Genomic DNA, 14,663 nt, shown 5'->3' on the forward strand with positions numbered 1-14,663 from the left:
TTTCCCTATCACCATTTCCCTACAAATACTGATTTCTATCGGTTACTCCCTTTCATTAGACCCTATGTTCCCCGACATCTCTGGGAGGTTATTTGTGTCCTCCTTTGTGAAGACAGAACCAAAGTATGGTCTGCCATTTCTTTGTTCCCCATTATAAATTCCCCTGATTCTGATTGCAAGGAACCTACGCTTGACTTCACCAATCTTTTTCTCTTCACATATCTATAAAAGCTTTTACAGTCAGTTTTTATGTTCCCTGCAAGCTTACTCTCATACTCTGTTTTCCCCCTCTTAATTAATCCCTTTGTCCTCTTTTGTTGAATCCTAAACTGCTCCCAATCCTCAGGTTTACTGCTTTCTCTGGCCAATTTATATGTCCTCTCCTTGGATCTTATGCTATCCCTAATTTCCCTTGTTAGCCACGGTTGAGTCACCTTTTTTGTTTTATTTTTATGCCAAACTGGGATGAACAAATTCTGTAGTTCATCCATGCGATCTTTGAATGTTTGCCATTGCCTATCCACCGTCAACCCTTTGAGTGACATTCCCCAATCAATCCTACCCAACTCGCACCTCATGCCATCGTAGTTTCCTTTATTTAAATTCAGGACCCTAGTCTCTGAGTTAACTACTTCACTCTGCATCTTAATGGAGAATTCTATCATACAGGTAGACTATCCTTTATCCAAACTTCCGAAAACCTCTTAAAACCGAAAGTTTTTTCGTTCAGCGTAAGTCGTGCGCACGACATGACCAGAGTGGCGCACGACTTACGCTGAGCAGGGCAGAGGGTCACAGAGTTCCCTCCTGGGTAGGAGATTGCAGGCCGAGCCGGGCAGTGTGAAGGAGGTACCGGGAGAGTGAACCCAACAATACAGCGGCTGGTCCGATAGCTGCAGCGGCCCGTCCGATATTCTTTTCTCCCCCCCCACCCGACCTGATTTGCGGGCCAGCTTAGTAGGAGTCAGCCGATATCTGGCTTTCCAGAGAAGCAGGAAGGGGAATGAGACACGGAACAGTCGCAAGAGGTAGCCTGAACTTTTAAAATTTATATTAAATACAAATTTCCCAGTCTTACAATAATACCTTCTGAAATCCGAAAAATTCCGAAAACCGAAACTCAGCTGGTCCCAAGGCTTTCGGATAAGGGATAGTGTACCTGTATTATGATCGCTCTGACCTAAGGGGCCTCGCACAACAAGATTGCTAATTAATCCTTTCTTATTACATAATACCCAGGCTAAGATGGCCTGATCTCTAGTTGGTTCCTCGACACATTGGTCCAGGAAACCATCCCGTATACACTCCAGGAATTCCTCCTCCACAGTATTGTTACTAATTTGGTTAGCCCTATCTATATGTAAATTAAAGTCACCCATGATAACTGCTGTGCCCTTATTGCACGCTTCTCTAATTTCCCTTTTAATGCCATCCCCGACCTCCGCATTACTGTTTGGAGGTCTATATACCACTCCCACTAACGTTTTCTGCCCCTTGGTATTTCTCAGTTCTACCCATACAGATTCCACATCATCAGAGCTAATATCCTTCCTTACAATTGTGTTAATTCCCTCTTTAACCAGCAATGCTACCCCACCTTCTTTTCCTTTTTGCCTATCTTTCCTGAATATTGAATACCCCTGGATGTTGAGTTCCCAGCCTTGGCCACCCTGGAGCCATGTTTCCGTAATCCCAATCATATCATATTCGTTTACCTCTATTTGCGCAGCTAATTCATCCACCTTATTCCGAATGCTGGACACAATGACAAAGGGAATCCTTTTCAACTTAAGGTAGCTGGAAACAATTTTAAAATTGATGTAACCCCATCTCTCTAAAGTCATTAAAGATATATAATTCAGAATGCACCCAAATTTTTACAACCCCAATCTCAGAACAACAATACTCATTGCAAGCAATTGCATTTTCCCATACACTAGTCTCCCCACATCAACTACTCTTATTACACCAAGTGAGATTTCCAATTTAAGATCAATTTGTCCCATTATTATAACTAGTTCTGTATTATGAACTGATGCCCAGTTGAAACTTGGTTGAGTCTGTACAAGTTATGCATTATAAATGCTAGAAAGTGCCCCTTAATGTATCAGAACAGTGGAGCAATACAGAACTAGGAGGCCCCATGCTCATTCCCCAGCTGTGCTGAATTAGCTGATCTAATTTAGGTAGTCAGTAAAGATACTAAATTGGCCTCAACACCCTGGATTAGGGAGGGAAGAACTGGACACTGTTCTTGCTACTAATTTGCTATCCACTGACCCCCACTGCAAATGTGGATGTCAAGTGGGGACAGGATAGACCTCATTTGTGATGCTGTCTACCAACCTCCCCCCCCACCCCCCGCCCCCAACCATACAGTCAAAATAAAGTCTTATCACTGGGGTTCCTGCTGAAGAACTGCTGCAGAATTTCCAGGAGAATGCTTCAGAGGAGGAATGGGAGAGTAGAGAAAATTATTGAGGGGAAAAGAAAGAAAACCAAAATCAATAAATCTTGGAAGGGAAGACAACACTGAAAAGAAAACTAAGGCCCTGAAATTGCAATTGAGGCCTAAGCATAAGTGTGGCAGATCTCCGGTCAGGGGCTGGAAAATGGGGAGGGACTTCACACCACCGAGATTCCATTCCATTAGAATCTTTGTGAAAAATTCTGATGGCGTAGGGCATGGGCAAGTCTTCCACATACCCTGACTATATCAAGGGGGCATGCCTGGAGAGTTCCCAGGCTACAAAGTGAACTCTGCCCATTATGCCTTTGGTAGGCCTTACCAGAATTGTCATCAGCTGAGTGTTAGCAGGAGTCTCTTGAAGACCCCAATAAAGGACCTTTACAGAAGATCGGGAATTGATTACCCTCAAAAATGGTCCCGCTAGTTCCAATTGGAACCGAAGAGGAATTTATCTTATTTCTCGGGCCCTACTGCAGCCTCCTTGTCTCTGTCTGAGTGGCATGGCGCCATTCCAGCTGGCAGTTCTTGGTGAGCCTCGCATAGGTTCCCTTATTGCTGTGATTCACCTGCTGTATATGTTCAAATGACCTCAGCCCTTTCATTTGGAATGGGGTCTGGGCCTTTACACTCAAGCAGACTTGAGGCACGCTTCACCACTCTTCTGCTAACGGAGCAGCCTAAGTGGAATTTCAGGCCCTAAGATGGGAGCAATCTTAAATACTTTTTGGGTATTATTTTTGTGCTCTGTATTTTATTACGAAGTGGAAGTTAGATTTTGGGGTTTTTGCGCTCAATATTTCTCTCTCGTTCAGTGCCTCAGACTACTTCCACTGCCAAGCCCCTTGCTCCCTACAAACCAGACCGTGCCTTTACCTGCCCAATGTCTAGGAACTTTATCCACAAACATATTCCAAAAGGGGTCATTTGATAACAACTAGGAGTGATAAACCCTAGCTGATATTTCTCCACACTAGCCTAAGACACTGAAGCCAATTGTAGCATTCCAACCAGTTCCCCTGCTGAGATCAGCTAACTCAGCGTAGACCAGGGAGCAAACTTGAGACCTTGCTGATTTGACCCGTAAGTTATCTGTACCAGCTAAACCATCAGGGGAGCTGCAGCTGCAAGGATCCTCAAGGCTAGTATTATTAAGTACACAGTTTATTGAGGCTATTAATTCCATAATTGGCAAAAATCTATTTAGGCTTGAACAAAAATGGCAGGCTGTTCAATTCACCAGGAGGTATGCAGATTTACCTAGTTTCCCCTCTTATCTCCAGTCTTGTTCACCCCTCACGAAAAGCAAAGTGTGAAAGTAATTCAAGACTGGAATTTGTGAACTTGGAACTCCTGGTTCAGCGGTTAAATATTCTAGTATTTCAGCTGACATCACTTCAGCACAGTTGTCTTTAGTTGCATCCAAAAAACATACCAAAATAACTCATCAAAATGCTGTGAATCCAGATAACCAAGTTGTTCATTCTGATATCATTTGCAATGTTCCCCCCTGCTATCGCCCTGATCTCGCATCTTTCTCTAGTTTCTCTCCTAACCCCCCATGCCCTCTCCAAGCTCGTCTTGTCCATGAGACCCACCTCCTGCTCCCTCGACGCTATTCCCACCAAACTGCTGACCATCCAAATTCCCTTCCTGGCCCCTATGTTAGCTGATGTTGTTAACGGTTCCCTCGCTTCAGGTACTGTCCCTTCCCTTCAAATCTGTCGTCATCATCCCTCTCCTCAAAATAAACCACCATTGATACCTCTGTCCTTGTAAACTACCAACCCATCTCCAACCTCCCTTTCCTCTCCAAAGTCTTTGAACACACTGTCGCCTCCCATATCTGTGCCCATCTTTCTCGCAACTCGATATTTGAATTGCTCCAGTCATGTTTCTGCCCCTGCCACAGGACTAAAACAACCCTTATTTGACATGGTTGACCACACCTTCCTCCTCCAACACCTCTCCTCCATCGTCTAGCTGGGTGGGACTGCCCTTGCCTGGTTTTCCCTTCTCACCTATCCAGTCATAGCCAGAGAATCACCTGCAATGACTTCTCTTCCTACTCCCGCAGCGTTGCCTCTGGAGTCCCCCAAGGATCTATCCTTGGACCCCTTCTATTTCTCATCTACGTGCTGCTCTTCAGCGACATCGTCCGAAAACACATCAGATTCCACATATATGCTGATGACACCCAGCTCTACCTCACCACTACCTCTCTCAACCCCTCCACTGTCTCTGATTTGTAACATTGCTTGTCTGACATCCAGTACTGGATGAGCAGAAATTTCCTCCAACTAAATATTGGGAAAACCAAAACCATTGTCTTCGGTCCCCGCCAAAAACTGTGTTCACTAGCCACCAACTCCATCCGTCTCCTTGGCAACTGTCTGCGGCTGAACCAGCCGTTCACAACCTTGGTGTCATATTTGACCCCAATATGAGCTTCTGACCACATATCCATCACCAAGACCACCTACTTCCACCTTCGTAACATTGGCCAACTCTGTCCATGCCTCAGCTCATCTGCTGCTGAAATCCTCATCCATGTGTTTGTTACCTCTAGACTTGACTATTCCAATGCTCGCCTGGCTGGTCTTCCATCTTCCACCCTACATAAACCTGAGCTCATCCAAAACTATGCTGCCTATATCCTAACTTGCACCAAGTCCTGTTCACCCATCACCCCTGTGCTCCCTGTCTGGCAGTGCCTCAATTTTAAAATTCTCATTGTTTTCAAATCCCTCCATGGCCTCGCCCCTCCCTATCTCTATAACCTCCTCCAGCCCTACAACCCTCCCATAACTCTGCACGCCTCCAATTCTGGCCTCTTGCGAATCCCCGATTTTAATCGCCGCACCATTGGTGGCCGTGCCTTCAGTTGCCTAGCTCTGGAATTCCCTCCCTAAACCTCTCCACCTCGCTAGCCTCTTTTAAGATCCTCATTTAAAACTACCTCCTTGACTAAGCTTTTGGCCATCTGTCCTAATATCTCCTTATGTGGCTTGGTGTCAAATTTTGTTTGATAACATTCCTGTGAAGCAGCTTGGGACGTTTTACTACGTTAAAGGCGCTATATAAATGCAAGTAGTTGTTGTTGTGCATGATGGGATACTGTTTGAGGTACCTTTTGTGAGGAAGATATCAAAGTACAAAATAAAATAATGATTCTATGTTCTTTCAGACAAAAGTGGTGAGGGACTTGCAGATGGTATTAAAGCACATGAGTCGAAGATCCAACGGCTGGAAAAGGACCTGTACTTCTATAAAAAAACAAGCCGAGAACTGAAGAAGAAACTGCGGGAATTGGTTGAATCCCTAAACCAGAACCAGAACCAGCAAGTGGCAGCTTCAAGAAGTAATTAACTTACCTACTTTATCATTCATGCTTTCAGTTCTTTTTCTTGTAAGCTATTTATTTTTCTTCTGTTCCCCTAAATTTCCCTTCTCCACACATTTACCCCAGTAGAGAGAATTTGTAGATCACCAGCTTACAGGCTTTCTCCAGTGGTAATCTAGAATTGATTGCTGGAGATGAGTGCAAATTGCCTAAGAATGTCTATCTCTCTGATTTTATCTCCTTGTGGTGATGTTTGGACTTTGCTCAGTGTCTCTCCACGATAACATAGCAGAAATCAGAATCTTACTGTATGAGCATTCTGGAGCTCCAGTGTGCTACATCACTGGCAGCTCTTGCCTCTTGATTTTAAAAGAAAATGAAACCTTGATCTTAAAATGTTGGCAAACTGATTTTAGCTGGCCCAACCAGTCCGTGTCAGTATTTATCCTGCACATGAGCAGTAGTCCTAATCTACTGCTGTTCCCAGTAGTAGATTAGGACTACTGCCCTGTTTCCATATCCCTTTGTTCCCTTTTCCTTCAAAGACCTAGCGAACCTATTCTTAAATATTGACGTGGTCAGTGCTTCAATCACTCAGTCCAGTAGTGCAATACACACCCTCACAGCCCTCTGTGTAGTAAAAAAAAAGAAAAGTTTCTCCTGCTCTCTGTCCTAATTCTCTTACATTTAATCTTATATTTATGTCCCCTCATTGTAGACCCCTCAATCACTGGAAACCATCTGTTTCTATCTACTCTGTTCCACCTCATCATAATTTTAAACATCTCTATCAAATCACCTCATAATGTTCTAATGAAATTGGCCCCAATATTTTAAGTCTTATTGAAACAATATTGGTTGCGGGGTAAGAAAACAGTCAGCTTTCAGCCCATTTGACTATGATTGTCAGTAAAGCGAAAGAGTGATGAAAAATTTGATTTCCTGCTGGTGTTAAAAATCCATAGGTCTGCTGGTTTTAAAAGACGGCTGGGTCACCTATTTCTTCCGATATTCCATTGTACTTTTTTTATTTTTGAAAACCAAGGCCCATAATGCAGGACACCACAAAAATGAGACGAGTAGCAGAGAAGGCAGGCAGCAGTAGTGATAAAGTGATGTCAAGCTTGGGTTTTAAAGGCCTGTAGACTATTGGAGGGAAGAGAAGACAAAATGTAGGTAAGTACTTTAAAGCATTAGAGAGGAAAGACTTAGAGCTGCGGTTGGTGTGCTGAGTATTGATTTCAATGCAGTGAGGATATAGGGAGAAGGAAGAATGTGTAGAACAGTGCATTTGGTGCTCTGGAGGAACAGGAGAGGCATGTTTAGAGGAACAATAGCCATTGTATTATATGATAGAAACAAGGAAAGTGAAATGGAAAAGAGGCTAAGGTTAAAAGTCAGAAAAAGGGTCCCTCATCAGATTAAACTTTTTCTTGTATCTTGTCCAGGAGTGTAGGAGAGGTGCTAGAAGAACCTCTTCAGATATAGAAATGGTATTTAAGTCATGGTATTTATAGAGATGTTGAGAAGGAAAAAAGTGGTTGGCATGAAGCTGAAAACCAAGTTTCTTGGAGGCAACTTTGGCAATGGAGGAAATTTAGCTTAATTTGAGAACAGATGAGACCGTTGTATGCTTTTTTTAAGTACATAAATATCTTCTGATTAAAATGTTCTTTTTTGGAAGTACATTCTTCATACTGGTTGCTTGTCTCAAAGACATTGCTGTTACATGACCATACTAATGAAATAAATCCATAGTGTGGCACTTTTCAGAAGAAAATAGAAGTTAATATGTGATCTACATCATCAGCCATATTGTATTGCAACTTATCCATGGCTTTTATTGTCACATAGTAGTCATGATAATTACAGTAAAAATAATAAAGTAAGAATGGAGCTGAAATTCTGCTCCCATGCGCCAACAGTACAGGCATACGTCAGGCGTAGACAGGTGGAAAGAAAGGGCACAGGCTAGATTTACGCTCACCTCTGGCTTTCTACTGGCCTGCACTGGAGGCTTGCACTGCTCCATGGCACAAACCTCATTAGGGCATTAATTTCATTTATTTGGAATATGTATGTCCTTGCTGTCCTGCAAATTCCATTGTGCCACATCATTGATGCAACATCATCGCTATGCAACTGAAACCTTGAGTGCAGCACACTCATGCACAGCTACTGAAATTGGTCTTAAAGCCTGACCTTTTGGAGAGATTTGGGAGTTACAGTTTTTGGCCTTTTTTTTATTTCTTTGCATTGCACTGTTGTATTTTTGTTTGGATCTTTAATTTGTTCCCTTTTGGTTGGTTCGAATTTTACTTTATACCCCTACAATTCAAAATACTTTGCCTGACATCCCACTGCATACCATAAGCATTTATTTGGGAATTGCCATTGCCCTTGGGGAGATGGAGAATGAAGAGGAATTTTTCAGCTAGGAGCAGATGTAGGTGCGCCTACATCACAGGAAGGGCTCGATGGAACTATGTACCCAAGGAGCCTTGGGAGCTAAATTGAATAGCCCCCGAAAACGGGCGTGGGGATCACGATGCGCAATTACTCCGCGCCCATTCGATGTAATGCAGGCAGCACGGCATCTTTGTGCTGCCTGCTCATTATCTTTCTGCGTGCAGCCAGCGCTAACCACACTGTTTATTGGCTGCACAAATCAGCAGGGGGCCCAGAATCGTAACTTGCTAGCACTACTAAAAGCTAGCCTCCACTGCTTGAAGCTTGCCTGCACCTCTTAAAGGGGAGGTGCATTGTGGCTGGAGCAGGTGCTGGGAGTCCTTTGTGAGCTGAATCTTACCTGGAAAAGAGAGAAGAATGGCTGAACATGGGAGAGAGCGGACCCCCAGGTTTTCCAACACTGCACTGGAGGTCTTGGTGGAGGAGGTGGAAAGGAGGAGAGACGCCCTGTATCCGCAGGAGGCCATCCAGACACACAGTAAGAGGACAATGGTAGCAGATAGCCATGGAGGTCAATGCCAGGAGTGCAGCCCCAAAGACCTGGATGCAGTGCTGCAAGAAGTTTAATGACCTCACACGAGTGGTCAAGGTCAGTGAACGCATCTTCAAATGCCACATCCTACCAACTGCACCACTAGCCTTAGCCACTGCTCAAATCACCACACCCCCATCACTCACCGACCAACAATCTCTATCAATCAAGATTCATACCTAACATTCAGATGCTTCACCTCACTCTCACAGACTTAGCACTGTTGCAAGCCTCACACCCACATCTCACAGCTTGTACAAACTTCCAGGTATTCAACCATGACAGCCACATCACCCAAACATATTGCACAACACTCACTGACACATTTCCCTCTCTCTTGCAGGAGAAGGTGACGCACAACTGGAGGCAGCAGGAACTAACTGGAGAGGGTGAGGTGCGCCTGCATGCTCTAACCCCCATGGAGGAGACAAATCTAATTGTATTTTTTGAAGAAGTTACAAAGTTGGTGGATGAGGGAAGTCCAGTAGGCATTGTCTACTTAGATTTCCAAAAAGCTTTTGAAAAGGTACCACACAAGAGCCTTCTCTATAAGATCGAAGCCTCTGGTATTAGTGGTAATATATTGAGCTGGATTGAGAACTGGCTGGCACGACTTAGATTAAAAAGTAGTTATCGATGGATTTGGATCTGTTTGGAAACCAGTCACCAGTGGTGTCCCACAGGGATCAGTGTTGGGACCGTTGCTCTTTATTATTTTTATTGATGATCTGGGTGTAGGTGTTGGGGGGACAATCTGCAAATTTGCAGATGATACTAAGATCTGTGCGAGTGTTAGGATTGTAGATGATGCTCGTCTGCTTCAGGCAGATCTTAATGGGGGAGAAATTCAGTTGTTAGCGCCACCCGTTAGCGCCTTAAGAGGGCGATAAGTGGGGCGCGATGCGGCTAGCGCCCGGGCGCGGTGAGACCTGCGCCTCTCGCGAAATTGAGCGGACATTTAGCGGCGGCGCAAAACCGCAACGCCCGCTCAGCTGCGCGCGCAGATCCTGACGTCATTTCATGGTGCAACGCCCTTGGGGCGCCCCGAACCGGAACTTCAGTGGCGCCCCCCTCCTTTCCACCTGGCGCTCCCAGCGACTGGTTGACTGGAACAGTTCCCAGTCGCTGTGGGGCTGGGGGGGCGCTATTTAAAGGGGGCTCTTCCTGGCTTCTTTGTGGTAGCCATTTTTGGACCACTCCTTCTGTGAGAGAGAGAGAGATTTGCAGAGAGACAAAGGGAGAGAGCTTTCTGCATTAAGTCCGCGCTCGCAGAGGTACTTCTGGTTTCGGCCCAGAACTTTGTAGTTGGTTTGCTTTTTCACTGGCATAACCTTGAGTGGCCACATACTATGGGGGCTGCAATGGGTGGAAACGTTGGGTTTCTCCATTGCACTGAGAGGGCTCAGAGACGCCGAGAGAGAGTGCCAATCATGGCCAGACGGAGGAGGGCCAACAGGCGTCGGCACAGGAGGCCTTACCTTCCCAGGGTATTCCGCCAACAGTTCTCATACCTCAACATGTCTGAGGAGCAGTGTTTTCGGAGGCTTCGATACTAGCTGTCAATGCCCGCTTTCCAGGCAGCAGCCACGACGCCTTCATCCTGCGCCAGACTTCTGTGGCAGACCTTTTCGAAGCCCCGGCTCACCCAGGAGGCTGGCTTCTCGGGGACATCCTCTGTGCACCTGGCTCCGTGCGCCCAGCACCCCTACTGAAGAACGATACAATGAGAGCCATCAAGCGACCAGGAACATCATTGAGCACACAAGTGGCGTGCTAAAGCAACGGTTCCGCTGTCTGGACCATTCCGGGTGAGCCCTTCAGTACTCACCTGAGTGAGTCTCCCATTTCGTTGTCGTGTGCTGCATGCTGCATAACCTGGCAATCCTCAGGACTCAGCCACTGCCACCAGACATTGGAGCACCAGCAGAGGAGGAGGAGGAGGAGCACCAGGATGGGAGGGAGGCACAAAGTGCAAGGGCCGTCCGTCAGCAGCTTATTGCAAGTCGGTTCTAGGCCCCCTCTGAGGGAATAGCTTGTGCCATTGAAAGAACATGAATGGAACCGTTCCGCAACCCCTGAGCCAGTCAAGGCAACAAATAGTTCAAAGAGCAAACATGCACAATCTGAATAAAGACACTTCTTTATTTGACAAACTGTGTGCTCTTCCCGCATGACAAAGTAATAGAGAGAAACCCCCAAAAAAGCAGTCAGACACATAACTGGCTCTCACAACCTGGAGACAATGAACAAAAGAGTAAACAAAAAATGACCACGATCCTCGGCCTTCACTAAAAAAATTAACAGCATTTTGCCACACCTCCTACTGTTTGCCCTTTGAGGGTGATCTGCTTCGCTTGCAAGATTGGCCCCTTCCCACCCTGCAGCTCCTTCGCAATGGGACCCCAGTGGCTGCAGCAAGGCTGGGGGAAGGCTGCTGAGTGTCAGAAACTGAGTCGGCAGATGCCCTTGAGGTACGGTCTGGACCAGCTCTGGGTCTGGAGGGCCCGGCTGCTGACTGCTCCAACTCTGCATGGGCGACAACAGTCTGTCCTACAGGTGGTGGCAGCTGCAGTGGAGAAGTGACAGTGTTGGCAGCAGGAATGCTGCCATCCTGACAGAGGACAGCCACTCCCTGGTCAGATGAAACACTGGCACTCCCACGGGGCAGCACTGCAGCATGCGGAGCAATCTGCTGAAGCACAGACTGCTGGCCTGCTGCGGCGCGGCGAGGGCCCCAGCGATTCGTGCCCGATCCAGCGAGGGTGGCAGCAGTCAGTGCTCGTGTGGCCTCAATCTGCGTCTGCATCAGACCAGCCACTGACTGCATTGCACCACTAAGCACTTGCGTGGAAGCCGCCTGTGCTGCACCGAAGTCCTGCAGACTCCTTGCCTGTGCTGCACCGAAGTCCTGCAGACTCCTTGCCTGTGCTGCACCGAAGTCCTGCAGACTCCTTGCCAGTGCTGCGCCGAAGTCCTGGACACTCCTTGCCAGTGACTCAATGGATTCGGGCATCCTTGCCACTGCAGCCATGAGCTCAGTGTGCCTGTGCTCCGCCTGGGCGCCCATTTCAGCAAGGAGCCACACCTCTTCTGCGCTCACTGTAGCTGGACTGGAGGCCAGACTCTCCCTCTGGGGAGAAGGCCACCGAGCTTCCCTACCACCCGCCCCCCCCCCCCCACGTTGCTGCAGCCCGCTGGGCCCCAGAGCTTCACCCTCCTCAGACCCTTCCCCCCTGCTCCCCTCCAGGGAAGACGTGTCCCCATTATGGCCATGGGCTGCCTCGGCTGAGGGTGGCACTGATGGTCCGGCTTCCTCTTCCTCCTCGCCTTCAGAATCACTCACAGTGGCAGCTTGAGGGCCCGCCTCCTCACCTGGCGAATCAGCATCTGAAAGCAGGGAGGTACAAGAGTTGCTTTAGCATGAGGACAGGGCAGCAGCGAGGGAGGCATGAGTGCTGCAATGCACTGTATTGGTTCGATAGTGGCAAAGGATGCTGGTGTGAGGCACAAGTGGACGGAGAGAGGTCAAAAAGGTGATGACCTTACCATTGCTGTCCAGAACGGGGTCGGCATCTCCAGTGGCGACGGGGCCAATCATCCGGCCTGCCATAATGCGTTGGACCCGCTGCTCCAGATCGCTGAGGTCTTGAAGGTGAGGCCGCCCTCCCCCGGTCCGTTGCTGCTGCCTCCTGTTATGGGCTAGCTTGCCCTGCAAGAGAAAGGACGGGCTCTGAGTACAGTGTGAAGCCCTGATCTTGGCTGCACTGCCTCCCATGGTCGATTAGCCCTTACAGTGTGAAGCCCTGATCTTGGCTGCACTGCCTCCCATGGTCGATTAGCCTTTACAGTGTGTAAAGTGCTGAATGTGCGTGTGAGTTTCATGAAAGGCCCATAGGTGTTGGATGAGGGCTGGGCATTGGGGCTTTCAGGACCCTTTGGCCATAAAGTGAGGTGGCTATGCAGGGATGAAGAGGATACTGAAAAGGGTACTCACCCTGATGACCTGAGTGAGGTCGTTGAACTTCTTCCTGTATTGCACAGGGGTCCTAGGCACCATGCTGCTGGAGGTCACTCTGTGAGCCACCTCCCTCCAAGCTTTGCGATAGTCGTTGGGCAGCGGCCTCCTGCCACTGTCCACAAACAGGATAGATCGCCTGCGCTCCACTGCGCCAACCAGAACCTGCAGGGCCCCCTCACTGAACTGCTGCGCTCGCTCCCTGGCCCTCTCCATGGTCCTAGGCATTAGAATGTGGCAGCATGTCTGTCCAGGCCGAGAATCAGGGCTCCGATGCACAGGGTGTGGCTGCAATCCAAGATCGAACCTCCCCTTTAAGAGCTGACCGGCGCCAGCGTGTCTGCGTGCAATCGCTAACTGGCCGCACCTGCGCTGTGCCCACCCTCGGCGGTAGCGCTTCGCTTCTCCGGCTTAGCGCCTTAAGACAGTCATGCAGTGCCTGTTTTAGCGCTCCAAGCACCTCCTGGGGCGAAGCAGGTCAATTTAGCAGTAGGTGGCGATAATTTGCGCCGGGCGCTAAATTTCGCGCCCACTCGAGTATAACGCCCCAAACATGGCGATACTGAATTTCTCCCCCAATGTGTTGAGAGATTGGGCTCATGACTGGAAAATGATGGATAACTTGGATAAGTGCAGTGTTATGCATGTGGACAGGGCAAATGCTCAACATTCATGCACCCTTCAGGGAAGGGCATTGAAGAAGGTGGAGATAGAAAGAGATTTGGGCATTCTAGTGCATGCATCCTGAAAGGTACATGAGCAATGCCGTGAAGCGATAGCTAGAGCAAATAGGGTGTTGGGGTGTATCCATAGGACAATTGAGTACAAGACGAAGCATACTGTTTTGTCCTTGTACAAGACCTTAGTCAGGCCGTACTTGGAATACTGTGTCCAGTTTGGTGGTCTCATAGTGGGTGATACTGAGGCTTTGGAGAGGGCACAGAGGTGGGCCACGAGACTAATTCCCAGTTGAAAGCATCTTAGTTATCAAGATAGGCTAAAAGAGTTGGGACTCTACACTTTAGAGAAGCGTAGACTTAGGGGGGATCTGATTAATGTTTATAAGATAACGAAGGGAATAGATTGTGTTCCAGCTGACAGTTTGTTTCAATGAAATAGGTTAGGGAGGACCAGGAGCCACATTTATGTTGTATAAGGCTAGATCTAGGTTAGATGTCAGGAGGTGGTTCTTTTCCCAGAGAATAGTGGACCTCTGAAACAGGCTGCCGTCTTGTGCGGTGGATGCAGACTCGTTGGCCCCAATTTTCTCCCAGCCGTCAGGCGGGTTTTCAGGCGGGCGGGGGCCGAAAATCGCAGAAATAGGGGGTCGCGACCCCCCCCCCCCCGCCTGGTTCCCCGCCCCGTCCGACTTTCGGACCGCCGTTTCTCTCCGACCCGAATCAGTCCCGCCCGCCGTTGGCAGGACTGGCCATCGGGACCCTAATCAGCAATTATTGGCATGTTTAATGCCATTTTAAGGGGCCCTTGCTATTTTCAAGGGTTCCCCACGCTAAACACGCCTGCGGGGATCCCCTCTGATGAAACCTGGCGTGAAGCATCCCGGCTTGCTTGCTGTCAGCTGCAGGTCATTCGGGAAAGCTGAGATTTAATCGGAGAGCATTTGTATGTTGAAGGACCTTGTTGTTGCAGGCTTGGGGCTATTTGTTCAAGGCTTAGGCACAGCTGTGGAAGGTTGGAGCCTCACACACTTCTCCAATGTGATCTCCAGGGAAGCCCCTCTCGCCACCCTCACTCAGTGCTTCCTCAGCGGAGGCATCTACCAGAAGCATGGGATGCCTTTTTTTTCCTTCCCTTCTTGCCATTAGAGGATCTCCAG

General features: G+C 48.0%; 1 protein-coding gene across 1 annotated transcript in view; it reads left to right on the forward strand.

Moving 5' to 3' along the window:
• Positions 1–14,663, forward strand: part of LOC147124349 (kinesin-like protein KIF27) — a 216,472-nt gene that overhangs the window by 188,065 nt on the left and 13,744 nt on the right. The window contains exon 17 of the mRNA XM_085985335.1: positions 5,655–5,828. Within this exon, the coding sequence (XP_085841461.1) occupies positions 5,655–5,828 (174 nt within the window). The remainder of the gene's footprint in view (positions 1–5,654; positions 5,829–14,663) is intronic.

This window comes from Somniosus microcephalus, chromosome 1 (genome assembly GCF_052327205.1).
Source record: "Somniosus microcephalus isolate GS21.2 chromosome 1, FLI_Smic_1.0, whole genome shotgun sequence".
In the NCBI taxonomy this organism is placed as follows: Eukaryota; Metazoa; Chordata; class Chondrichthyes; order Squaliformes; family Somniosidae; genus Somniosus; species Somniosus microcephalus.